This window comes from Diabrotica virgifera, chromosome 8 (assembly GCF_917563875.1).
Source record: "Diabrotica virgifera virgifera chromosome 8, PGI_DIABVI_V3a".
NCBI lineage: Eukaryota > Metazoa > Arthropoda > Insecta > Coleoptera > Chrysomelidae > Diabrotica > Diabrotica virgifera.
The window spans coordinates 141,603,793-141,630,164 of record NC_065450.1 but is presented as its reverse complement, the minus strand read 5'-3'; the positions used below and the strand labels follow the sequence as shown (position 1 = coordinate 141,630,164).

General features: G+C 30.3%; 1 protein-coding gene across 1 annotated transcript in view; it reads left to right on the top strand.

Moving 5' to 3' along the window:
• LOC126889810 (peptide transporter family 1-like) overlaps positions 1 to 26,372 on the top strand; it is a 121,220-nt gene that overhangs the window by 65,995 nt on the left and 28,853 nt on the right. Inside the window, exon 7 of the mRNA XM_050658469.1 lies at positions 3,524 to 3,959. Within this exon, the coding sequence (XP_050514426.1) occupies positions 3,524 to 3,959 (436 nt within the window). The remainder of the gene's footprint in view (positions 1 to 3,523; positions 3,960 to 26,372) is intronic.

Here is a 26,372-nt window from a genome sequence, read left to right as displayed (position 1 = left end):
TTTGACCCCTTATAACTACCCTCATCCCCAACTCTGGTTTCCGGCTCTGGGGATGTTACTTAGTAATGTCATGATCTACTTATTCCCAAATTTTGGTCCACTATCTCGATTACGAACGTCGCAAAAAAACTCTTTATATTTTTTATATTCATCCCTACCCCCACCCCTTTGTCGGCCACGCAGCGTTCCACCCCTAGAGATTTTACTTAGTTACATCATGACCTACTTATTCCCAAATTTTGGTGCACTATCTCGATCATGAGCGTCATAAAAAAAATAATAAAATCCGCGACTTTGACCCCTTATAACTACCCTCGGCCCCAACTCTGGTTTCCGGCCGTTGGTGAAAGTCATGTACACAACTAATTTAACATATCCCCGTATAGTTTTTCCATATTACTTATCACGCACAAAATCCGCTTCTATCTCTCCGACTAGTACGTTTTGTTTCCTACTAGTATTCGCTCCTTTACTTATTCACTTCTCTTGTTTTGGCCACTCACTATTACTCCCAAATATTTAAATTGTTGGACTCTTTAAAAAGTGTAGTTTTCTATTTTGATTTCTCTCGTCCTGTTATAGTCCGTTCGCTAAACTCAGACTCAACTGGCTAGTGATTTAAGCTAGTAATTTTGCCAATTTGATAAAATTGCCAAAAAAATCATTACTAAATAGTTAGTAATTACTAAATATTTAGTAATTTTGCAAATTTTGTTAAAATTGGCAAAAAACAAAAAAGTTACGTACTAAAATCATTAGCCATTTGCGTCTGAGTTTAGCGAACCGCCTATATCTTCCCTGATAGAGGACATTTTTAAAGACACCAAAGTTCAGGTACTAGTCTGTTGCAATCTTCATGGTAACTGGTGTGGTGCGAAAATCGTCCTGTGCATATTTTATACAACTGGGAGGTCTAAAATAGGGTCGGTCCAGTTGCCGATACTAGTATCCAGTTCCAGTCCCGACAAGATTCCAGGGGAAACCATATTTTGAGGAGAGGGTCTAAATTAAACAATATTGGAAAGTTGATCATCATAGTTGAGCATAATGCCAAATGTTGTTCTGAAGCTATTTCCTTGTGGCATTTTTATAATTAACTATTTAGATGGGAAATAAGCCACAATTAACTTGAAAAAAACCACGAGTAGTAAGTCAATAACATAGCGAGTTGGTACATATTTTATATTTTAGTATTACTTATTATCTATGTATGTATTATTAATATTATTTATAATTTAAACAACATATACAATATGTCCCTGTAAGTTGTATCCATATGGAAAACTTTTTTATTATTAATTTAACGAAAAAAAGTTATTTCTTGTAAAAAGTTCTGCATGGTCCAAAACCCAAGATTCAACCATCAGATATCAAATTTTATGAATGTTATACGAGGTATGTCAAAAAGTTTGAATTTCACTCAAGAGTAAAGTAGCTTTATTTTTCACAATATTGAAAATTGCTATTATAAAAAGTTGTTTGGAATTAAAAACTATATTCTAATGTGAAATTACATCTTTCTAATTAAAAAAAAATTTTTTGAAAAATTATGGATACATTATTTTCAGTTATTTCAATTCAGATAAGTCTTTTATTATTAATTTTACGAAAAAAGTGATTCTTAATAAAAAGTTCTGGATGGTCTAAAACAAAAATAGAACCATCTTATATCAAATTTTATCAATTTTATACGAGGTATGTCGAAAAACATAAATTTAGATCAAAAGCAAAGTACCTTTATAGTTCAGAATATTTCAATTAGAAGAATGTAATTACATACTGAAACATAGTTTTTAATTCTAAATAACTTTTAATAATAACGATTTTCGATATTGTGAAAAATAAACGTATTTTACTCTTGAGCGAAATTAATTTTTTTGACATACCTCGTATAAAATTGATAAAATTTGACCTAAGATGGTTGTATTTTAGGTTTTAGACCATGCAGAACTTTTTATTAAGAATCATTTTTTTTTTTCGAAAAACTAATAATAAACGAGTTATCTGAAATGACAACTGAAAATAATGTTAGTTATCCATAATTTAAAAAAAAATTCAATTAGAAGGATGTAATTGCACACTAGAATATAGTTTTTAATTCCAAACAACTTTTCATAATAGAAATTTTCAATATTGTGTAAAATAAAGCTACTTTACTCTTGAGTGAAATTCAAACTTTTTGACATACCTCGTATAATATTCAAAAAATTTGATATTTTATGGTTAAATCTTAGGTTTTGGACCATGTAGAGCTTTTTAGGAAGAATAAGTTTTTTTCGTAAAATTAATAATAAAATAGTTTTCCATATGGATTCAACTTACAGGGACATACTGTACATATATTAAAGTCAGAATTTGGTATTAGTTTTGAGAGTAAACTAAATGTAAGACCAAATACTTACGATGTCGGGATAGTATCACGAGGTTTTTTCCTGGTTTTCCCTCGTGATTTACTATGGAATCTCTAACGCGAGAATTTTACTGTCACCGTTGCATTTGGTTGTCTTTTTAAAGACAGATCACATTCTATGATTTTTTTGTGGCGGATATTTTTGAGTTGGGGTTGATTTCATGTAATCGAATGAACTATCTTTCAGTAAAGTCGTCCCAAGAACGCAACTCATAAATATTGGCAGTATCATTTTAAAGTCTTCTACTTTAAAATGTATAATATATGTCTGAATTGCTGATATAAATGAGTCAGATTAAATAAATTATTAGAAGAATTTTTACTAAGCAACAGCATTTTTGTTTAATTTAGTAGTATTTTGTATTTTGACAACAACACCCGATTTAGGCGTCGAAACGTTAATAAAATTATTTTTTTCAAGTTAATTGTGGCTTATTTCCCATCTAAATAGTTAATCCCATCTAAATAGTCTAAAAGGAGAATGTGGAAAATACTATGGATAGAGAGAGTAACAAATCAAGATGCTTTGCTGAAGATTGGGGAAGGAATGCGAAGTCATAAAAACCATACAAGCGAGAAAACTGGAGTATCTAGGCCACATAATGAGGTAGGAAAAGTAATCCCTGTTAAGACTCATAATCCAAGGAAAAATCTCGAGAAAGAGAAATGTGGGACGTAGGAGGATTTCCTGGTTGCGAAATTTAAGGGAGTGGTATGGGTGCAGTTCAATACAATTGCTCATAGCTGCAGCAAACAAAGTTAAAATTGCTGTGATGTTAGCCAACCTCCGATAGGAGGCGGTACTGCAAGAAAAAGAAGAAAGTTGATAAATTGGAAAATAATTATTATGTTGCAAATATTCTTCAATATTTTATAAACTCTTGGCAGATACCGCGAATTTGCTTACAAAGTTGGCGGATCAACATTGGAAATCATTAGTGTTAATTTTTTCTTCACAGCTACTAAAAATATTTTAAATATGTTAAGTATCTTCTTAGTATAAAAATTTAGGATAAAGATGGTGTTTAGAAAAATAGTAAACTCAAAGGAATTGCTATCTGAGTGCCTTTTCAGTTAAATTAACTATCTTAAAGACTTCTAATAATATTTTAGGAAAATGTCGCTTACTGAGGACTCCTTTGCAGCGAATGGCTTGTGGAGGACTTTTAGCAGCTGGCTCTTTTGCCGTTTCTGCATTTGTCATCATGGCTATTGAAAAAAGTGATCCAGTATTGCCATCAGCTGGTAACTTACAATTAAGGGTCTATAATCCCTCAAATTGTATTACGTCCATTAGCACCGATATGACAGAAATAAAGCCATTTATCTTGGATCCAGGAACTTCATACATGAACAAGGATATTAAATGGAGTGGAACTAAATCTGTAAGATTTACATTTAAGTCTGAGAGTGTAGAATGCCCAGGTAGTACAAAAATGATTTCTCTAGCGGAAAAAAACGCCTATGGTATTTATATACAAACAAATGGGACGATCGACTTTTATGTAGATGACGTTGCTAAGAGCAGAACTGGTTTTCCTAGAGTAAGGTGAGTTTATCTTATCTATTTTCTTTTGGATTTAATCTTCAACTGGTTAAATATCAATACAAAAACTGCTTTTATTCGTTAGGCTTCTTCCTTGTTGAAATTTGAACATCATTCCTACAATCTTGAATTATAGTCTGGGCAGATTATCGGAGAATAGGCCATTTTTGGGAAAAGTTATTTACCAGCAATTTTATTGTTGGAATTGAATCTTATGATTGTATATGTACATATTAATAATATAGGTATGCAAAGTCCGCAGATAGTCTGCTTCTTTTTTTATAAACAAAATGGCGCCCGAAAATCGTGTTTTTTCAATTTTTGCTCTATAACGCCAAAGATTTTAACTTTACCCCAAAAACAACCAAATAAATATTCACCGTAATTAAATTTTGCATAGAGACGTGTTTTTCCCGATATACTTCAATGAAAAATTTTCCCCGGAAAATGCGGGTTTTTCCAACAAAATCTTTAATTTTCAACTAAAATTTTAGATAAGTAGTTGTTTATCAATAATTAAATAATTTGGCAATATAAAAGCTCTTTTCGTATAGATTATAATTCCAGAAGCCGATGAAAATTGAATAAACAGTTTAGCAACAATTGAATTGGTAATTAAAATGGTTATTCAATTTTGTTAATTAAAAATTTACGGTCGCTATAATACCCACAATAATTTTACCGTTTAATTGTGATGAGTGGTTCCTTAGATACAACCGGTCAAAGTTGACCGGCATTTACGGCAAAGATATAACCAATAGGATCATAATTTTCGAACCATCACCATTTTATCTTTGTCCGCTTTCTCCGCACTAATTTTCATATCTTTAAAATACTCATATAGTCCATTCTTTCACGGTTTTTGCTCTAAATTTTAAAGAACCGCTTGGATTGACTTGAAATTTGGCATACGTATAGCTTACATGTCAAAGAAAAAAAGTGATATCGTGCCGATGTGTGCTTTTGTCCTGGGGGTGACTTTCACCCCCTCTTGGGGGTGAAAAAATATATGTCCAAAATAAGTCCGGAAATGGGTAAACTGACTAATTTTAAGTAACTTTTGTTCTATAGAGCTTTTTCGCCAAGTCAACACTTTTCGAGTTATATGCGAGTGAATATGTTCATTTTTCAACAAAATAACCACATTTTTAGAGGGTTTCTCGCAAATAACTCAAAAAGTAAGTATTTTGTCGAAAAAAACGTTCTTAGCAAAAATATAGCATATAAAAAAGTAAAAAAAAATGGTGTACGTGTTAAGTCTCTGGATCTCGTAGAACCAGAGTTATAGCCAATGAAAAATAGATTCATATTCACCAAATTTCAAATAGAATATTTCGACGTGAAATATCCAAAAAATTAAGCACTTTTTGGGAAAAATCCCATTATAACTTTTTTAAGTGTTTAAAAAAAGCTTTATTTCTATTTTTACAAAAAGTTTCTATCATTAAATTTAAGCAAGTTACGCTCAAAATAAGTTTGGTCCCTTTTGTTTTTGCAAAAAAAAAATCGGGAAGACCACCCCCTAATTAGCAACTTAAATGAAATTAATCGTTACCGCTCCACAAATTATTTTACTTATGTTGTGTTTATATGATCTGTAAGTTTCATCGATTTAAAGTGCTTATTTTTGAAAAAATTTGGTATCAAAGTAAATTTTTTTAAAATTTATATTTTAAAAAAGATGCTTTTTTTCAAAATAACTTGAAAATTGTTAGAGATGCCAAAAATCTCGAAAAACAAAAAAGTCAGATTTGCTTTTCTGAATATCATGTATTTTTTTGTTTTTCTGTTAGACAAAAATTGATTGAGATTTGGTGTTTCTAAATTTGCATACATTCGTGATCAGTGACTCGTTCAACCCCTTTTAACTACAGTCCTTTCAATAATAAGGACTTTGAACCGATAAAACTTGCAGATAATATAAACAATATATACACGAGTTAAGAAATTTGTGAAATCGTAACGATTAAGTTCATTTAAGATACTAATTAGGGGGTGATTTTCTCGATTTTTATACCAAAACCAAAAGGGACTAACTTTATTTTGAGCGTAACTTGTATAATTTTGATGCTAGAATTTTTTTTATAAAACAAAAATGAAGCTTTTTTTCAAAACTTTAAATAAGTTGTAATGAGTTTTCCCCGAAATGTGCTTCATTTTTGGTTATTTCACGTTAAATTATTCCATTTGGAATTTGACGAATATGAACCTATTTTTCTGCTTCTGCTAGGTGTAGAGACGTGATATATACACCATTTTTTAAAATTTTTTACAGGCTATATTTTTGCTAAGAATATTTTTTCGACAAAATACTTACTATTTGAGTTATTTGCGAAAAACCGTCTAAAAGCGTGAATTTTGTTGAAAAAATGAACATATTCACTGCCAAATAACTCGAAAAGTATTGCCTTAGTGAAAAAAACTCTATAGAACAAAAGTTACTTAAAATTAGCCAGTTTATCCATTTTCTGACTTTCTTTGGACGAATATTTTTTCACCCTCAAGAGGGGGTGAAAACCACCCCCAGGGCAAAAGCACATATCGGCACAATATCACTTTTTTTCTTTGACTTGTTAGCTATGTGTATGCCAAATTTCATGTCAATCCAAACGGTTCTTTAAAATTTAGAGGTTTTGCAATATTTTACCGTTAAAGAACGGACTAATAACATATATTATTATAATAAAAACTATCGATGTTACTAGTGAAAATTGCCAAAAATAGCAAAATTTCAATCAAAAATTAGGTTGGAGAAAATGTAATCTCAAAGTTCAAAATCGGTATACGGTAAAAAAAATGCATTTTCTCGGCTTCCCATGGAGCAATTTGCTTCATTCTTTTTTTGTTCCCAAGTAAGTCGAGTAGAGACATATAACTAACACATTACTAAATGTCAAACTTGCTTTTGTTTTGATAATAATAAATTAATTTATTGATTATACCTAACAAAAAATTTTAATTTGTTTAAATAAAGATTGTTTAAATATTTATACAGTTTTCAAATGAGAATATTTGTGTTTTTAACGGTAAAAGGTACACTTGTAGTAAGTTTACCTAAAAATAGTCTACAACTGAAAAAAATATGTAGTTTTCTTTTCCTATAAATAAATTAGTCTCTTATAACAAAACAAAAGCAAGTTTGACATTTACATTTAATAATGCGTTAGTTAGATGGCTCTACTCGAGTTACTTGGGAACAAAAAAAGAATGAAGAAGAAAATTGCTCCATGTGAAGCCGAGAAAATGCATTTTTTAACGTATACCGATTTTGAACTTTGAGATTACATTTTCTCCAACCTTATTTTTGATTGAAATTTTGCTATTATTGGCAATTTTCACTCGTAATATCGATAGTTTTTATCATAATAATTTATGTTATGAGTATTTTAAAGATATGAAAATTGGTGTGGAGAAAGAGGACTAAGCTAAAAAGGTGAGGGTTTGAAAATTATGATCCTATTGTTTATATCTTTGCCGTAAATGCAGGTCAACTTTGACCGGTTGTATCTCAGGAACCACTCATCACAATTAAACGTTTTTCCTTTGAAATAAGCATCCTGTCGATTTGTTTCCAATACGGTTTTTTATAATTTAATTTAATTGAATATTTCCCGAGATATTCTAATTGTTTATAAGCCAAAAAATTGTTTATAATTTAAAAATATTCCTGAGGCCGCCTAATTAGTCCAATTTCAATTCTATAAAGTACATTAGATAGCTACAGTGTCTTTTTATACAAAAATCATAGTTATTCTTATGATGTATCATAATTATTGTGGTTATTATAGCGACCGTAAGTTTTTAATTAACAATTCAATTGTTGCTAAACTGTTCATTCAATTTCCATCGACTTCTGGAATTATTATCTATACCAAAAGAGCTTTTATATTACCAAGTAATTTAATTATTGATAAACAATTACTTATCTAAAATTTTAGTTGAAAATTAAAAATTTCGTTGCAAAAACCCGAATTTTCCGGGGAAGATTTTCGTCGAAGTAAATCGGGAGAAACACTTCTCTATGTAGAACTTAATTACGGTGAATTTTTATTTGGGTGTTTTTGGTGTAAAATTAAAATCTTTGGAGTTATAGAGCAAAGATTGAAAAAAACACGATTTTCGGGCGCCGTTTTGCTTTTAAAAAAGTAGCACACTATCTGCGGACTTTGCATAGGTACTCATATTATTAATATATACAATCATAAGATTCGATTTCAGCAATAAAATTGCTGGTAAATAACTTTTTCTTGTATTTTGCTAATTAGCCCAGAGTATTAATATTTTGGTGAAAAAACTATTTTCCGAAACAGTTCCTAATTTAGTAAAAATGTTTACACTTTTGGGATTTTGTTTTTTCCTATATTTTTGTAAATATTGAAATAGAGAACGTACTATTTGTAATAAGAATAAATCACAATTTTACTTTAAAATAAGTTTATTTTATACGTTTTGATTTCCACTTCGGAAATCGTTACCAAAATATAAAACATTAATTAATTAAATAAAAATGTTTTTTTTGTTACTTGGTAAAAAAAATTCTTCTAATAATTTAATTAGATCCGGCTGATTCACGTTGATAATTCAGACACATACATTTTAAAGTAGATGACTTTAAAATGAGATTGGCAAAATATTTGAATTGCATTCATGGAACGACTTTATTGAAATATATCATATATGTTAATTCGATTACATGAAATCAACTTTGACTTAATAGGGGAGTCAATAGAGATTTTGACTTCGGAAAAAATCAAACAAGATAGAAAGTTTTGTAATTTAATTAAGAAATATTTAATAAACAACGTATCAAAAAGTTCTACACCAGAAGTGGGTGCTTTATTTTTTATTAAACAAATGATCTGCGAAATTAGTTGTTTTTTTAAATAACTCAGAAAATATAAAACTTTGAAAAAAAACTGTCATGACCATTGAAAAATTCAGAAAGTTTTACAAAAAATACCTTACCTAGAGATTTTTCTCAAATTAAATCTATAGGTTCTATAATTTTTTATTTATAACGCTAAAGTCACCCTTCTCACAAACATTGGCGCGCTTTAAACTGGCATTCGGCGAAGCGCACGCTTGAGTTATTTTAATATAATTCTTTAACTAATGGATAAAATGAAATTTTACAAATTGTGCATGAAAGAGGAACAATTAAGCTATCTTATTGTTATAATAAAAAGAAATAAACTGTATGGTCATAAGTACGATGGGGGCGGAAAATCAGAACTACATGAATTTTGTTTAAAAATTATTTAAAAAATGTGTAACTAATACAATTATACATACAAAACTCTCAAATTTGCACTACTTTCCTTTCAAACATCTTACTAAATGATGTTTCATTCAAAAAAAATCTCAAAAACTCAAAAATTCAAATGATACGACGTCTCAAAAATGTAATTTTTTAAAACTTCGTACTTTTACAGAGTTCCTGCCACTTTTAGAAATAAAATAAACAATTTTTTTTTGAGAAAATTACGAAAGATAAGAAATGTAATAAAAAACCGAAAATTACCAGCTAAAAAATGTTTGCACAAAGTGATCAAAACTTTTTTCTGTAAAACTTGCCTAAAATACATTTAATAATAATCTTCAACAATAATAAATGTTAAACAAAAAAAAATTGTCTATTATACAATATGTCTGCGTAACTTGGAACTTATTACATAATAACTTTTTTATTATAAGCTTTACGAAAAAAGTTATTCTTTATAAAATGCTCTGCATCGAATAGTATATAAGATGCAACTATCCGATATCAAATGTTATTAATTTTGTACGAGGTGTGTAAAAAAATATGAATTTTGCTGAAGAGTAAATTACCTTTATATTTCACAATATCGAAAATTATTATTAAGAAAAGTTGTTTGGAATTCAATATTCAATTACATCCTTCTAATTGAAATATTGTGAACTATAAAGACGCTAAACTGTTAAGCGAAATTTATATTTTTTACATACCTCGTACAAAATTGAAAAAGTTTGATATTTTGTTATGGTTGTATCTAATATTGTTTTAGATGGTTGTAGATCTATGGTTGTAGATATTATTGTAATAAAATGATAATGGGTATGCGTAATTTGAGAAAAAATTGAAAAACTTTTTTTCGGGATGTAATTGTATATTATGAGATAATTTTTAATTTCAAACAACTTTTCATAATAACAATTTTTGATATTCTGGAATATAAAGGTACTTTACTCTTTAACGAAATTCATATTTTTGACATACCTCGTATAAAATTCACAAAATTTGATATTTGATAATTGAATCTTAGACTTTAGACTATGCAGAACATTTTATGAAGAATAAGGTATAAGAATTGTAATGCCATATTCGGATTCAGCATAATAAAAAAAAACAAAATATAAGCATATTTGATCAAAGTAAAATGATGCATTCAACGAATTTTTTAAAATTATTTATACAAAACAATTGTTATTGTTTAAACAATTAATAAACAAAATAATAAATGATGGTTTTGCTTGTTTTCCATTCAGAGGGTTGCACACCAACTAGACAGGCTGTTTCTACCATTTCAGGCGTCTTCAGTAGCTTTTGTTAGCGTGCACACCTCTGAATCGAAAAATAGCTCCAACGCGAAAAGCCTCAGATTTAAACTACTATTTACCATTTTAATTTTTATTAAATTGGTGGATTCTGCATCTGAGACTCTTCAATTTGTAATTAATAAAAAATTAGGAGCAAAATCTGTGAGAAGGACTTTTTACTTTAATATGTATATAAACTAACAAAAAAAGTTTGAGAAAAATAAAAGCTTGTTTGAATTTTTCCGAAGCAATGCATATTTTCGTTCTATATTGACTTCTCTATAAGGATATAGGCGCAAAATGTCGCCTGTCAAAATGTTCAATGTGTTTTTAATGTATTCATTTTGTTCGAATCCTGAGAAAAGTAATAAGTATTTTTGAAAAATTTAAACGCAGAATTAAATATTACGTTATTACCGAGGGCCGAAAGTTCCTGAAAACTATAATGTTTATTTTAATAAGTTACAGGAGTGAAAAAAAATTTAGTGTGACTTTAATTTTAAATATCTCGTTACCGAATATTATCAGAGATAGGAGAGTCACCAGAAATTTGCTAAAAAAATGAACTAGCAGATGTTCGAAATGTCGCGATATCATCTCGAACAGTTAGAAGACGTTTACATGAAGCAGAATTGAGCAACAGGAAACCGGACAAAAAACCCTTGCTTACCAGAGAACACAGGGTTCAGAGATTGAATTTTGCAAGATTGCATTAAAATTGGACCATCAATAATTGGAAACGAGTTCTTTTCTCCGATAAGACTAGAGTAAACTTCTACTAGAAGTAAACTAGGGTAAACTTTTTACTTCATGTTCCAGTTTGTTAAACATAAAAACTCCAGATGGTCGTGAGCATGTCTGGCGAAGGCGAGGAGAAAGGTTTGTCAGATGCAATATCTCTCCTAAAGTACCTTTTGGTGGTGGCTTTAAAATGTTTTGGGGGGGAATTTGTTTTGAAGCTCGTACGGAGTTGGTCCCCATACGTACGAGGTCTATGAATGCCAATTATTACTTAGACAACATTATTGTCGAATATAATGCCTTTTGCTCCGTTTCTTAAACTTAATTTTTTATTCATGCAAGACAACACTCGTCCTCATGTGGCTCGACAGGTTATTGGCTGCCTAAATGATGTTGATATTCCATTATTAGAGTGGCCACCTAAGAGTCCCGGATTTGAACTCTATAGAGAATCTATGGGACTATCTCAAAAAAAAAGATTCGAAGTCGTAGACTCCCTATTGCCAATCACAACCAACTCATTGAGGCCGTTATTGAAGAATGTGAGAATATTCCGCAAGCTTTTGTTGAACGTTTGATATCAAGCATACCTCGACGCATAAATGCAGTCATAAGAAGTAGAGGAGGGCCTACACGGTATAAGTGTTGACCCAGATGCATTTTATTGTGTTACTTTAGTGATTTTTTTCTTTTTGCAATTTGGAGTTATGCTAGCTTATTTATGCATTTTCGGCAAAACCATTTTTTTAAAAGAAACACTAAGGCAAATTAAGGTCAGATAAAGTCATGTTGGACTTATTTGTAGGTGTTTATTATTATTTCAATGTAACTTAATTTTATTTTGCGTTCATATTGTAAATATTTAGATTAATTAAAGTGGTGCGTTAATTTTGTGCAGGAGTTTATATAGAATGTCAAATAGTATTGCTTCAAAATTTTTTGTGCAAAATTACAGCTACATTTGAAGTAGCTTAATAAATTCTTTTATTATTATTGATTAATAAATAAATAAACAATTTATAAAAAAATTCAATAACGCAGGTATTTTGTTATTTTATTCACTTTGACGGAAATCTAAACACAATCATTTCTTTACTGTGTAAATGACGTTAGCTTTGTATGTTTTAAATATTAATTGCCAAAATATAATTACTTACCTTAAAATTTCCAAGCCCAATATAAAATTAGTTGTGAAAACAACTGTTTGTGTAATATAAAGAAACTTCAAAACGCAAAAATTCGACAAAAACCGCAAAAAATTCAACTTACTGACAGCCACAAAAGTAAACAAAGCAGAAACGTCAAACAAATTGTGCTTAAAATATGAAAACATACCGAATCGTCTTTTTTGTAGCTATCTCTTTTCAATGCACTGAGTCTAGATGATTCATAAAAATAACATGTGTTTTTACTTAATAACAAACGGCAGCTGGTTTGTCATGAGTTTCATGCGTGGAAGAGAATAATGCTAGATAAAAAGTACAGTAAAACCTCGATATAACGGACCTCTATATAACGGAATTCGGATATAACGGACGAAAAATCCGGTCAAATGTAAAAAAATTAAAAACGTCCTGTTGATATGATACATGCTTAACCTGGCATACATTGAATACCAACGGGGTCCCCGTGGACCCCAAATGCTACGCCTACCTAGAAACTTAAGTTGTATGTTTTTGCCAAAAATACAACATCGCAAATTCAACCCATGGATCAGGGAATAATTTTGGAAACCAAACGAATATCTAGTAAAAAAAATTGACTGTTTCCAAGATGCAGACATAAGATTAGAAGGGTTGGAAATTCCTGATTTCTGTAAGACAACACATATCTAATAATGCCGGAGAAGAAGTAGGTAGCTGAGATGTTTTATTTTACAATGGCTAGAAGTAGATGAAGGTGTCCCTGGGTATAGTGAAATAGCAGATGAAGGTATGAACCTAAAACATAGGATAGAAGTGAAGATAGCAAAGAAGGCAAAACAACACTGCAAAAAATGAAGTTCTCAGAGGTAAGAAGATCGCATCTTAACGATCTAATAACATTTATTGATTATTCAGACAACGAAGTTCAACTGTATTATACGCAATTTCGTAATTTTAGAGAGTTGATTATAGCAAACTTCAAAAGTGCAAACAAAACTTGGATTCCTTTTTCAAAGCAGGATTACCGAAAGCAAGCGTGTCGATATCAAACAACGTCACTTCACGACGAATTTCTGAAGATAATTAAATATAATCTTGTTTGTGTTTTTTATTTATACAGAGTGGGCCAAATAAAAGGAGCCACCCCTATATTTGGCAGTATTTATTAGATTCTAAGAAAATGAAGAAACAGGTTAATTGTTGATCTAAGGGGGACACATTTTTACGATACAAATATCTGTCATTTGTCAACTCCCTCCCTTCCACTTCCTCCACCCCTTATTTTTAAATAGGGAATAGGAGTTGTGTGCTAGCGTATTTGAAAGGTTATTCAATTCTCTATTCAGTAATATCAACATCGACTTAAAAATGTATACAGGGTGTCCAATAAAAATTATTTTGAATTAAATTAATTGACACAAAAAGAAGAATGTATGTAATTTATTTAACTCAGAACACATTGTACTGCTGACAGAAAACCGAATAAAATGTTTTTTGATAAATAGACACTGCTTTTTGCTTAATTTTAATGTTCAAGCTTCCACCCATCTGCCTCTTGGTAGGTTGAATATTGAATTTAAGCAACAAACTGTGTTTATTTATCAAATAAACATTTTTTTCTGTTTTTTATCAGCAGTAGAATGTATTCTGAGTTAAATAAATTACATACATTCTTCTTTTTGTGTCAATTAATTTAATTTAAAATAATTTTTCTTGGACACCCTGCATAAATTTTTATGTCAATGTTGATATTACTGAATAGAAAATCGAATAACCTTTCAAATGAGCTAGCACACGACCCCTATTCCCTATTTAAAAATAAGTTGTGGGGGAAGTGGAAGGGAGAGGGTTAACAAATGACAGATGTTTGTACCGTAAAAATGTGTCCCCTTAGATCAAAAATTGACCTTTTTTTTTCTTAAAAACCAATAAATACTGCCAAATATCGGGGTGGCTCCTTTTATTTGGCCCACTCTGCATATAAATACAGTGTACAGATTTTCAAAAAAGAAGTTTTTTATTTATTTTAAACCTATTTTTATATATCGGACTTTCGGCTTTAACGGACACCCCGTCCCCTTAATTAGTCCGTTATATCGAGGTTTACTGTTTTTTTTTATCTCGCCAGGTATTAATGACGCAGGGTAAAGACTCGCGGACTCAACTGTAAGTTCCGTCATAGATACTCCTACCATAGCTCGTTCAATCGCCCTCTGTGTCGTTCTCAATCTATTCTATACAGCAGGGGTCACCAATAAAACAATGTCATTTTTCTCTCTGATAATTTAATTTTATAAATAGTTTTCCCCCTTATTGTTATACTTACTAATCATTAATTTTGAAATTAAGTAAGCTGTAATATAAAATTGTCATGCGCATTTTTTTATATTCATTTCCTCTCTACTACATGTTAAGTAGGAGTACTTTTCAGATGTGCATTTAATTAAAATAATTTTCAGATTTAATAAGTTTGCAACAAACACCTTGCATTGAAACTAATGTAGAAAAGATAACATGTTAATTAGCATTTTGTACTATGATTATTTATTTTAAATTCCTCAGTTTCTTTTCTACCAAATTGAAGATGTCTAAAAACTTCATTAGCATTCAAAATATAAATTCTTAATTTTTAAAATATTCTCAGTAACAATTTACAATACTACTGTTTTCAAAATATCCTGATAATAACATCAAAACAATACACAATGAGTTTATATTTTATTTATTGTACCAGGAAAACTTCAGAAAAGTATACAGTAACCAAAAAACAATCAGATATTATTAAAAGAAAAGAAAGGATGGTTTAGATTTGATTACAGTACAGCACCTCTGCTATGTGCTTATACGTATTTCGGAATAGCCGTTTCCTCATCGGAGCACCTGGGTGGAGGCACTGAACTAAAATCAAATCCTTTCATCCTTTCCGGGTAATTATCAAACTTCCTGACTCAACTTCCAGATATTGTTAGTTTTCCTTTTCATATTAGTCCATGTGTGAGGCCACTTTCGTATGAAAAATGTTTCTGACTCGATTTCTTTGCGGATTTCTGTTCAAGAATGTTCCCTTTAAACAAATTAGAAGGGTGCCGGGTGAAACATTTTTTAAGCAAATTCAAAATTACTTTTTTGCCTCGAAAAATGTATTTTTAGATTTCTTGAGTAAGTATCAACAATAAAGGTCTCTTGTCATATTTCTGAAAAGTTGATAGTTTTCGAGTTATAAGCGGTTTAACATCTGAAAAATGCGAAAATATGCATTTTCGATGCTTGAAAACTCTTGTTTTAATAAAATGACAGATCTTTTTTATTTAAGATGACCCAAAAATGGAAAAAACATATTTTCGCGGGCAAAAAAGGTGATGTTTTGAATTTGCTAAAAAAAATTTTAAACAATTTCTGCCCAAAAATTTCGCCCGGCATCCTTCTGATTTGTTTATAGGGGATATTTTTTAACAAGAATCCAACAAAAAAACCGAATCAGAACAGTCAGACATAGGCAGCATAAATCCGAACCCCGGAAGTGTCATAGGTTTTCGAAACGGACCCTTAAGGAAACTAATTGGTGACCCCTGCTATACAGGATGGGCCAAAGAAAAAAGTCACCCTCGATATTTGGCAGTAGTTATTAGATTTTAATGAAATGTCGAAACAGGTCGATTTTTATTTTTATATTGCAATTTTTTGGCATATATTTCATACTAATGACGTCATCCATCTGAGAGTGATGACGTAATCGATGATTTTTTTTAAATGGGAATAAGGGTAGTGTGGCAGCTCATCTGAAAGGCTGTTCAATTCTCTATTTAGTAATATAAACAATATCATTATACAGGGTGACCCAAAAAATAATATAATTTTTTAATCAAATTAATTGGCGCAAAAAGAAGAATGTATGTAATTTATTTAACCCAAAATACATTGTACTGCTGTCAGGAAATAGAAAAAAATGTTTAGTTTACAAATAAATATTTCTTTTATCTTAAATTAAGTCATAAACAGCATCCCACCTACATCTTGGCAGTTTGAACATTTAATTTAAGCTAAAAGCAATGTTTATTTGGCAAATAAATATTTGTTTTATTCTCTGACAACAGTAGAATGTATTTTGAGTTAAATAAATTACATACATTCTTATTTTTGCGTCAATTAATTTAAATCAAAAATTATTTTTTCGGCCACCCTGTACAAATAATGATATTATTTTTTATATTACCGAATAACCAAATAAACACCCTTTCAAATGAGCTTTCACACGACCCCTATTTCCATTTAAAAAAGTCATCGATTACGTCATCACGCTCAGATGCATAACGTCACTAGTATGAAATATATTTAAAAAAATTGCAACTTAAAAATAAAAATCAACCTGTTTCGGCATTTTCTTAAAATTTAATAACTACTGCCAAATATCGAGGTGACTCTATTTTTTGGCCCACCCTGTATATTAGGGTGCATCGAAAAAATAAAAGTTGGAAATGTTATATCTAATAGCGTGAAAAAGTTGCTAGTGTTATTTTTCAGCTTATTAGTATTTTTCATTTTTTTTTCTAAGCGAATTTTCGACCTTCTGATTTTTATGGAAATTTCAAATTATTTGAAATAAAATATGTGCTAACTCTATCTAAGATCAATTAAAGAAAACTTAAAATGTTGTCAATTACAAATTTAAACGTAATTTAAAGTTTTATTTGTTTTTTCAGTCTCCCCAAACCTTTTGAAATGTCCCGCTTCGTGAGTCCGTGCCTGTAATTTTCACTTATGTTTGGTGCGATGCCTTACTTTGTTACTATTGTTGTTTGTAAATTAAATATTTTTAAAATAGATAAACCAGGACCATGGGGAATAAAATCAAGATGTGTTGTGGACCGCCTCATTTTTGGGCAACCACCAAATATACGTGCCTGAAAATGTTTTACCGAAATACAAACAAGCGATGAAGTTTTGTTGTTGCAAGAGGATAAAAAACTCAGCAATAAAGAGCCAGAATTTTCGGGTATTGCCGAACAGGTTGCAATTAAATTGGAGGAAATATGGAAAAAAAGGCTTTAATTCCAATAATTTAACATACAAGAATTATTCAGCTTTTAAAAGCCTATCATGACAAATATATGAAACTTATGAAACCATTTAAGAACAGGCAAAACAGTGAATTTTACAAAAATAAAATTCAATGCTTTAAGAACAAAAGTAAAATACACGTTTCGATCTTGCAGCATGCAGATGTGACACTCTGATTAATTGTCTTTTCTAATTTCTATTGAATCAAAGAGGTCCCAGAAAAATGGTGATAAGCTGGGGAAACGATTGATTGGGAAAACAAAAACAAATATAATCAGAGAGAACAACGGTAAAAGAAGAAAGTTACCGACGCAAAGATAAAACTTTAGCTCAAGTAAAAAACTGTACCAATTTTTATGGCCAATCGATCGTGGAAAAATACATAACACTTGTGCATGAGCCAGGATGCAAATATTTCGGATATGGGTATCTGCTGTCTGGTATATCAGAAATTATCAAATCCAGCTATTGCATGGGACGAAACAGTCGTAAATACTGGCGTTAAGGGTGATGTAATACGGCTGTTAGAAGAACATCTTAAAAAACCGCTTCAGTGGTTTGTATGTCTGCGACATTAAAATGATCTACCCCTTGGACATCAAAAGAAGTTTGCCAGTGACCAAATAAAAAAACGTGAGGGTCTTCACACTTTCTCCTATAAAAATTTTGATTCAACCGACTACTTTGAGTTAATTAACTAACAAGAATATCACCTAACAGAACTATCTATATTCTCTAGATTTTCGAGTGACAATCTGCGAGACTTTATTAAGAATCCTAACTTAAACTCTTTTAACATCGAGATTGAGAAATATCCCTGCCACAAACAATGTGTAGAACGATGTATCAAGCTTGTGACATAAGCTTCTTTAGCAGTTTGTGGAGCGTATTCGAGGGATGGATTTATAAAAACTCGAATTGATTTCAGAAAAACTATGTCTCACTTTAATGCTAAATCGGAAGACATCTTCGAATAGAATGCGTTTACTTTATTTTTTGTAATATTTATATATCTAATTTTGTACTTTGCTTTATATTTTTTTTAGTATTAAAAAAATTATGTGACGTCAGGGAGACGGATAAGTTAGGCTATTTTGTTATAAAAAGAATGTTTTAGTATACTTTGTTATTAAGTAAAATTTTTAGTTGCCTTGTGAAACCAGAAAATATTTTCCAATTTAAATTATTAAGTATTACATTTCCCTTACAAAAGAAATTCACAGATTAATGAATTTTTTCTAATTTTTAGTTGCCGTGGGGGGCAGAAAATATTATTTTATTTCAACGCAATTTTACTAAAATACTAAATAGTGTGTTAGGCAACTTTTGTGAGCTATTACATTTTCGTTTCGAAATAAAAAATTTTTTCGTCTGTTAACATTTTTTCAAAATTTTTAATTGTCTTGGGGGGCAGAAGATATTTTCCAATTTCGAAAAAATTTTACCAAAATATTTAACAGTTGATTGGGCAACTTTTGTGAGGTATTACTTTTCCATCGCAAAAAAAAATTTCGCCTTTTTCGATGCACCCTACTGTATATACTTATTTACTACGCCTAAAGTCGGGCTGCCACTTCCTCCGAATTCGCTGTTTCGAATTTTCATATCCGCTTTCATCGTCGCTGTGTCTTCATCTATAATACTAGACATAGGACCCTCACAGAGGGTCAGCCAGGTCAGCTGAACTCTGGTTTGTTGTAGAGGTGCTACTCCTTCCTTTTTTCAAGTTTGGGAACGGCTGCTTCGGTGTGCAAGTACTTGGAAGGGAAACGAGAAACGACCGTGCGCGAGTCGCGGAGAAATTGCAACTATCTTAAATAATTCATATTGTCAATTGAAATTGTCAAATTGATGTATATTTCATACCTTCTGTCATTGAAGCAGAAAAATTATATATTGCTCCACAATATTGATATGGTATGCAATTATTATATAAAGGTAAATTTAATTAATTGTATTTTGCTTGCAGTACTGCATTTTAATAACTAATTTTATTTAATACATACAATTGTTTAAGTTTTGATAACATAACCTGAATCTTATTTCTTCTTCTTATTACTTTTTTGGGCTATGGCCTTGACAATTATCCAGTAACCAGGACTAATATAATTGGACAATATAATTAAAAGTGCGAATAAAGTTGCAGAGCGTAGAAATAGGGGTCGCTTTGCCGAACTTGCACGGTCCCAATAGGGCTAGTCAGTTCACCCTACAACTAACACAAGCAGAGATGACACTTTCAAATATTTAATTTTATGAGCTTCTCGGACATAATTGACTATGATTTCGGTGTTCATAGTTTCTAACAGCGCAATCAGCCTTTTCGAGGTTCGGGGTCCTGCTCGATAGGTTTGTTGTATTAGTGCAGCCGATATGTGAAACAATTGTGCATTTAATGATAGAAGTACAGTGGAACCTCGATAACTGGGATTAATCGGGACCGCGGCCGATCCGGGTTATCGAAAATCCGTGTTAGCCGAAGAATATGGTAAAAATTAATAAAATACGGTATACTTACAAATAAACTCCGTTATAATTAAAATAACATGAAATATATATTATGCACAGTACCTACCCATCTAAATTATTAAAAACACGCAAACACAAACCTAAGCAAACGGAAGCAAACAATACAAGACTGTACTACACACAATAGAGTCACAATCGGAACGATGCCGATGTTATCAACAGTGAAAACTAAGACCATTGTTTAAAAAAGAATTTTTTAAATAGTCTTTTAGTCTTTTTTAAACAATGCTAAGACAGTTTGAAATAAATAAAGGAATAACAGGTGCCTGTTGTTTCCGATAAATCCGAGACAATGACCGTCGCTCTGCCGCCGCCGCCGTGTACCATGAGTATACATAGTCAAATTACACAAATACACATTATCTCTCAAATATTATATTACATACTATACCTTGCAAGATAATTCGGATGGAATTCCCCAGATTAAGAGACTGGGCCAATATCAAGCACAAAATAATCTGGGGAATTCCATCCGAATTATCTGGCAACGGATAGTACATTTTTATTGTTGAAATGTTTGTCTGATGAAAATCGGTCCGGGTTAGCCGGACTTCCGGGTTATCGGGGGCCGACTTATCGGTGTTCCACTGTATATAATTTGGACCACGTATACTGCACATATAAAGGTTCAAATTTAGATATGAGGTTATCTCGGATTTTGCCTTTTACAAAAATGGCGGGGATTCAAAATGGCGACTATACATTGTGGCTAATAGCACGATAACTTTTGAACGAGACTTCAGATTTCAACCACAATTGGTGTATAGGTTCTTTTTTTGATGCATAAGATCGAGATCTTGAACCGGAAGAATCGGTTTACCAGAAGTTGTGTTTTTTCTGTTTTTTATGTAAAATATGCTGTCTTTTTTTCAATTCTTTCACCTTGTATGTATTAATTTTTCAAAAAGGTAATACCACCATTGAAAAGAGCGTAAAAATATTTTTAAGGAAATATTTTGAACTTTTTAGTTATGTTAATTACCATTTAATAAATGCAAAACGTATCGTCACATGTACCTATATGCGGCAGTTTCGTGCAAATATTATAAGAATTATTGTGAATTTAATGGTAGAAGCATATAATTTAGAACACATTTACTACACATATAAAGGTTCAAATTTAGATATGAGGCCATCTCAGTTTTTGTTCCTTTTACAAAAACGGTGGGCATTCAAAATAGTGACTATACATATGTGACTAATAGCACGATAACTTTTGAACGAAACGTCAGATTTCAACCAAATTTGGTATATAGGTTCTTTTTTGATGAATAATATCAAAGTCTTGAACCGGAAGAATCAGTTTACCAGAATTTGTGTTTTTACTGTTTTTTTTTTATGTAATAATATGTTGTTTCTTTTTCAATTCTTTCACCCTGTATATATAAATTTTTCAAAAAGGTAATAACGCCGTTGAAAAGAGTGTAAATATATTTTTTAGGAAATATTTAAAACTTTTCAGTTGTGTTAATTACCATTTAATAAATGCATAACGTATGTTCACATGTACCTATGGGCAGCATATTCATTTTGAATGCACGCCATTTTTGTAAACGACTAAATCTGAGATGGCCTCATATCAAAATTTAAATCTTTGTATGTGTAGTATGTGTGGTCCAAGTTATATGCTTCTACCATTAAATTCACAATAATTCTTATATTATTATTTGCACGAATCTGCCGCACATAGGTACCTACATGTGAAGATCCGTAATGCATGTATTAAATGGTAATTAATATAACTAAAGAGTTCAAAATATTTCCTACAAAATATTTTTACGCTCTTTTCAACGCCTGTATCACCTTTTTGAAAAATTAATATATACAGGGTGAAAGAATTGAAAAAGAAACAACATATTTTTACATAAAAAACAGTAAAAACACAAATTCTGGTAAACCGATGCTTCCGTTTTAAGACCTCGATATTATTCATCAAAAAAAGAACTTATATACCAAATTTGGTTGAAATCTGACATCTCGTTCAAAAGTTATCGTGCTATTAGTCACATATCTATAGTCGCCATTTTAATGACAACGCCATTTTTGTAAAAGGAACAAAAACTGAGATGGCCTCGTATCTAAATATGAACCTCTACATGTGTAGTATATGTGGTTCAAATTATATGCTTCTACCATTAAATGCACAATAATTCGTATATTTGCACGAATCTGCCGCATATAGGTACATGTGAAGATACATTTTGCACTTAATAAATGGTAATTAACATAACTAAAAAGTTAAAAATATTTCCTAAAAAATTTTTTACGCTCTTTTTAATGGCCGCATTAACTATTTAAAGAATTAATACATACAGGGTGAAATAATTGAAAAAAAAAACAACATATTTTTACATAAAAACCAGGAAAAACACAACTTCTGGTAAACCGATTCTTCCGGTTCAAGACCTCGATCTTATACATCAAAAAAAGAACCTGTATATACCAAATTTGGTTGAAATCTGAAGTCTCGTTCAAAAGTTATCGTGCTATTAGTCACATATGTATAGTCGCCATTTTGAATCACCGCCATTTTTGTAAAAGGCATAATCTGAGGTGACCTCATCTAATTTTGAACCTTTTTATGTGTAGTATATGTGGTCCAAATTATATGCTTCTATCATTAAATGCACAATTCTTATAATATTTGCACGAATCTGCCGCACTATATTCTACTCTTATACACATGCCATTTCGCTTAAAGTGCGTTTTGTAACTCATTATTGGTCTGCATGCAATTTTTTTGTAAGGTTGTCTTTTTAATATGAATATAAATGTTTTTTTTTAATATAAATGGTAGTGAAATAGAGCAAGTTCAGGAATATATAAAGTATGTCCCTGTAAGTTGTATCCATATGGAAAACTTTTTTATTATTAATTTTACGAAAAAAAATTATTCTCTATAAAAAGCTCTGCATGTACTCTGGGCTAATTAGCAAAATTCATGGAAAAGTTATTTACCAGCAATTTTATTGCTGGAATCGAATTATAAGATCCTATATATTAATAATATAGGTATGCAAAGTCCGCAGATAGTGGGCTACTTTTTTTATAAACAAAATGGCGCCCGAAAATCGTGTTTTTTTTTATTTTTGCTCTATAACTCCAAAGATTTTAACTTGACAACAAAAACACCCAAATAAAAATTCACCACAATTAAATTCTGCATAGAGATTTGTTTTTCCCGATTTGCTCCGACGAAAATTTTTCTCGGAAAATGCGGGTTTTCCCAACAAAATCTCTAATTTTCAAATAAAGTTTTAAGTAGGTAAGTAATTATTAATCAATAATTAAATAACTTAGTGAGATCAAAGCTTTCTTGGTATAGATTGTAATTCCAGAAGCCGGTGAAAATTAAACGAATATTTTAGCAACAATTCAATTGTTAATTTAACAATTTACGATCGCAATAATAACCAAAATAATCATTATACATTGATCAAACTTATAAAGATTATAAAGATGAGATGCTTATTTAATATTTTATCGACAAAATATAAATTTTTCGTTTTTTTGCGTAATCTTCAAATTTTCAAAAAAAAAATAGTTATAATACGCTGGTCTAATTAGTAAAGTACAAAGAAAGGTTATTTACCAGCAATTTTATTGCTGGAATCGAATATTATGATCCTATATATTAATAATATAGCTATGCAAAGTCCGCAGATAGTGTGCTACTTTTTTTATTAACAAAATGGCGCCCCCAAATCGTGTTGTTTTCAATTATTGGTCTATAACTCCGAAGATTTTAACTTTACACCAAAAACACTAGAATAAAAATTCACCCCAATTTATTTCTACATAGAGGCAGGTTTTTGCCGATTTACTACGACGAAAATCTTCCTCGGAAAATGTGGGTTTTCCCAACAAAATCTCGAATTTTCAAACAAATTTTTTGGGCAAGTAATTATGTATCAATAATTAAATAACTTAGTGAAATAAAAGCTTTCTTGGTATAGATTATAACTTCAGAAGCCGGTGAAAATTAAACAAATATGTTAGCAACAATTCAATTGTTAATTAACAATTTACAGTCGCAATAACAACTAAAATAATCATGAAACATTGATGAAACTTAGAAAGATTATAAAGATATGATGCCTATTTAATATTTTGTCGACAAAATATAAATTTTTCATTTTTTTGCATAATCTTTAAATGTTTAACAAAAATAGTTATAAACAAATTAACATTTCTCAGAAATTATTTATTATATTATAATTTAAAAGAATGCTTAAAATGCGTATTTCAAAGGTCTTGAAAACGAATGCTTTAATATTTCTTTCCAACCATTTGCAAAAAAGTTATGAAACAGCAAAGTAAACATACGATTACTCCGTTTTTTATAATTTGTTTTAATTGTTTCAAAGCTTAAAAATGAGTTTATGTTACAAACTAATTACTCTCAAAAAATATCAAACATTAGTTCAATGGTTATATATTAATCAAAGATTAAAAATGTTTTTTTTTTGTAATTTTTAGCGCGAAAATAGGCTTGATACAGAGCCGAAGCTTAATTTTATTTATTAACTACTGTACGTCGGCGTCGCGGGCGCGGGCGGTTGTCGCTTCGAGTGAAAATGTTATTAGCTACGGTACTGTATTAGTCTGCTTTCGCGCGTGTAAGTTACAAAAAAAAATATTTATAATCTTTAATTAAAATGTAACCATTAAACTAATAATCGATATTTTTTGTAAGTAATTAGCTTGTACTTTAAACTCACTTTTACGCTTTGAAAGAATTAAAAAAAATTATAAACAACATAGTAATCGTATGTTTACTTTGCTATTTCATAACTTTTTTGAAAATGGTTGCAAAAAAGATTTAAAGCATTCATTTTCAAGATCTTTGAAATACGCGTTTTACCTATTTTTTAAAATTAGAATATAATAAAAACTTTCTGAGAAACGTTAATTTGTTTATAACTATTTTTTTTAAGCATTTAAAGATTATTCAAAAAAATTAAAAATTTATATTTTGTTGACAAAATATTAAATAGGCATCTTATATTTATAAGATTTCAAAGTTTGATCAGTGTATCATAATTATTTTGGTTATTATTGCGACCGTAAATTATTAATTAACAATTGAATTGTTGCTAAAATATTCGTTTAATTCTCACCGGCTTCTGAAACTATAATCTAAACCAAGAAAACTTTTATGTCACCGAGTTATTTAACTATTGGTAGATAATTTCTTATCTAAAACTTTATTTGAAATTTAAAGATTTTGTTGGGAAAACCCGCATTTTCCGAGGAAAATTTTCGTCGGAGCAGATCGGGAAAAACATGTCTATATGAAGAATTTAATTTCGGTGAATTTTTATTAGAGTATTTTTGGTGTAGAGTTAAAATGTTCGGTGTTATGGAGCAAAAATTGAAAAAAACACGATTTGGGGGCGCCATTTTGTTAATAAAAAAAGTAGCACACTATCTGCGGACTTTGCATACCTATAATATTAATATATACAGGGTGTCCCGAAAAGATTGGTCATAAAAATTATACCACTGATTCTGGGGTCAAAAATAGGATGATTGAACCTCACTTACCTATATACAATAGTGCACACAAAAAAGTTACAGCCCTTTGAAGTTACAAAATGAAAATCAATTTTTTTCATATATCGAAAACTATTAGAGATTTTTCATTGAAAATGGACACGTGGCATTCCTATGGCAGCAGCATCTTAAATAAAAATTAAAGTAAAATTTGTGTACCCCATAAAAATTTTATGGGGATTTTGTTCCCTTAATCCCCCCCAAACTTTTGTGTACGTTCCAATTTAATTATTATTGTGGCACCATTAGTTAGGCACACTATTTTTAAAACTTTTTTGCCCCTTAGGACTTTTTCGATAAGCCAGTGTTTATCGAGATATTTTGAATATTTATCGAATCCACCACATATTTGCATATGGTTAAATACGATTATAGAGACCTGTTCATAATCTGAAAATGTATTTATAATTTACATTTTTAGGTATATTTTGAAAAAGAAGCCACATCTCGATAAAAGGTGACTTATCAAAAAAAGACTGAGAGGCAAAATAGTTTTAAAAACACTGTGTTTAACTAATGGTACTACAATAATAGTTTAATTGGAACGTACACAAACATTTGGGGGGTTTAAAGGAACAAAACTCCCATAAAAATTTTATGTAAATATATTAAAAAGAAGCCGCATCTCGATAAAAACTCGCTTATCGAAAAAATACTAAGAGGCAAAAAAGTTTTAAAAACGTTATGTTTAACTAATGTTACCACAATAATGAATTAATTGGAACTTACATAAAAGTTTGGGGGGGTTTAAGGGATCAAAACCCCCATAAAATTTTTATGGGATGGACAAATCTCACTATAATTTTGTTTTAAGATCATCCTGCCGTAA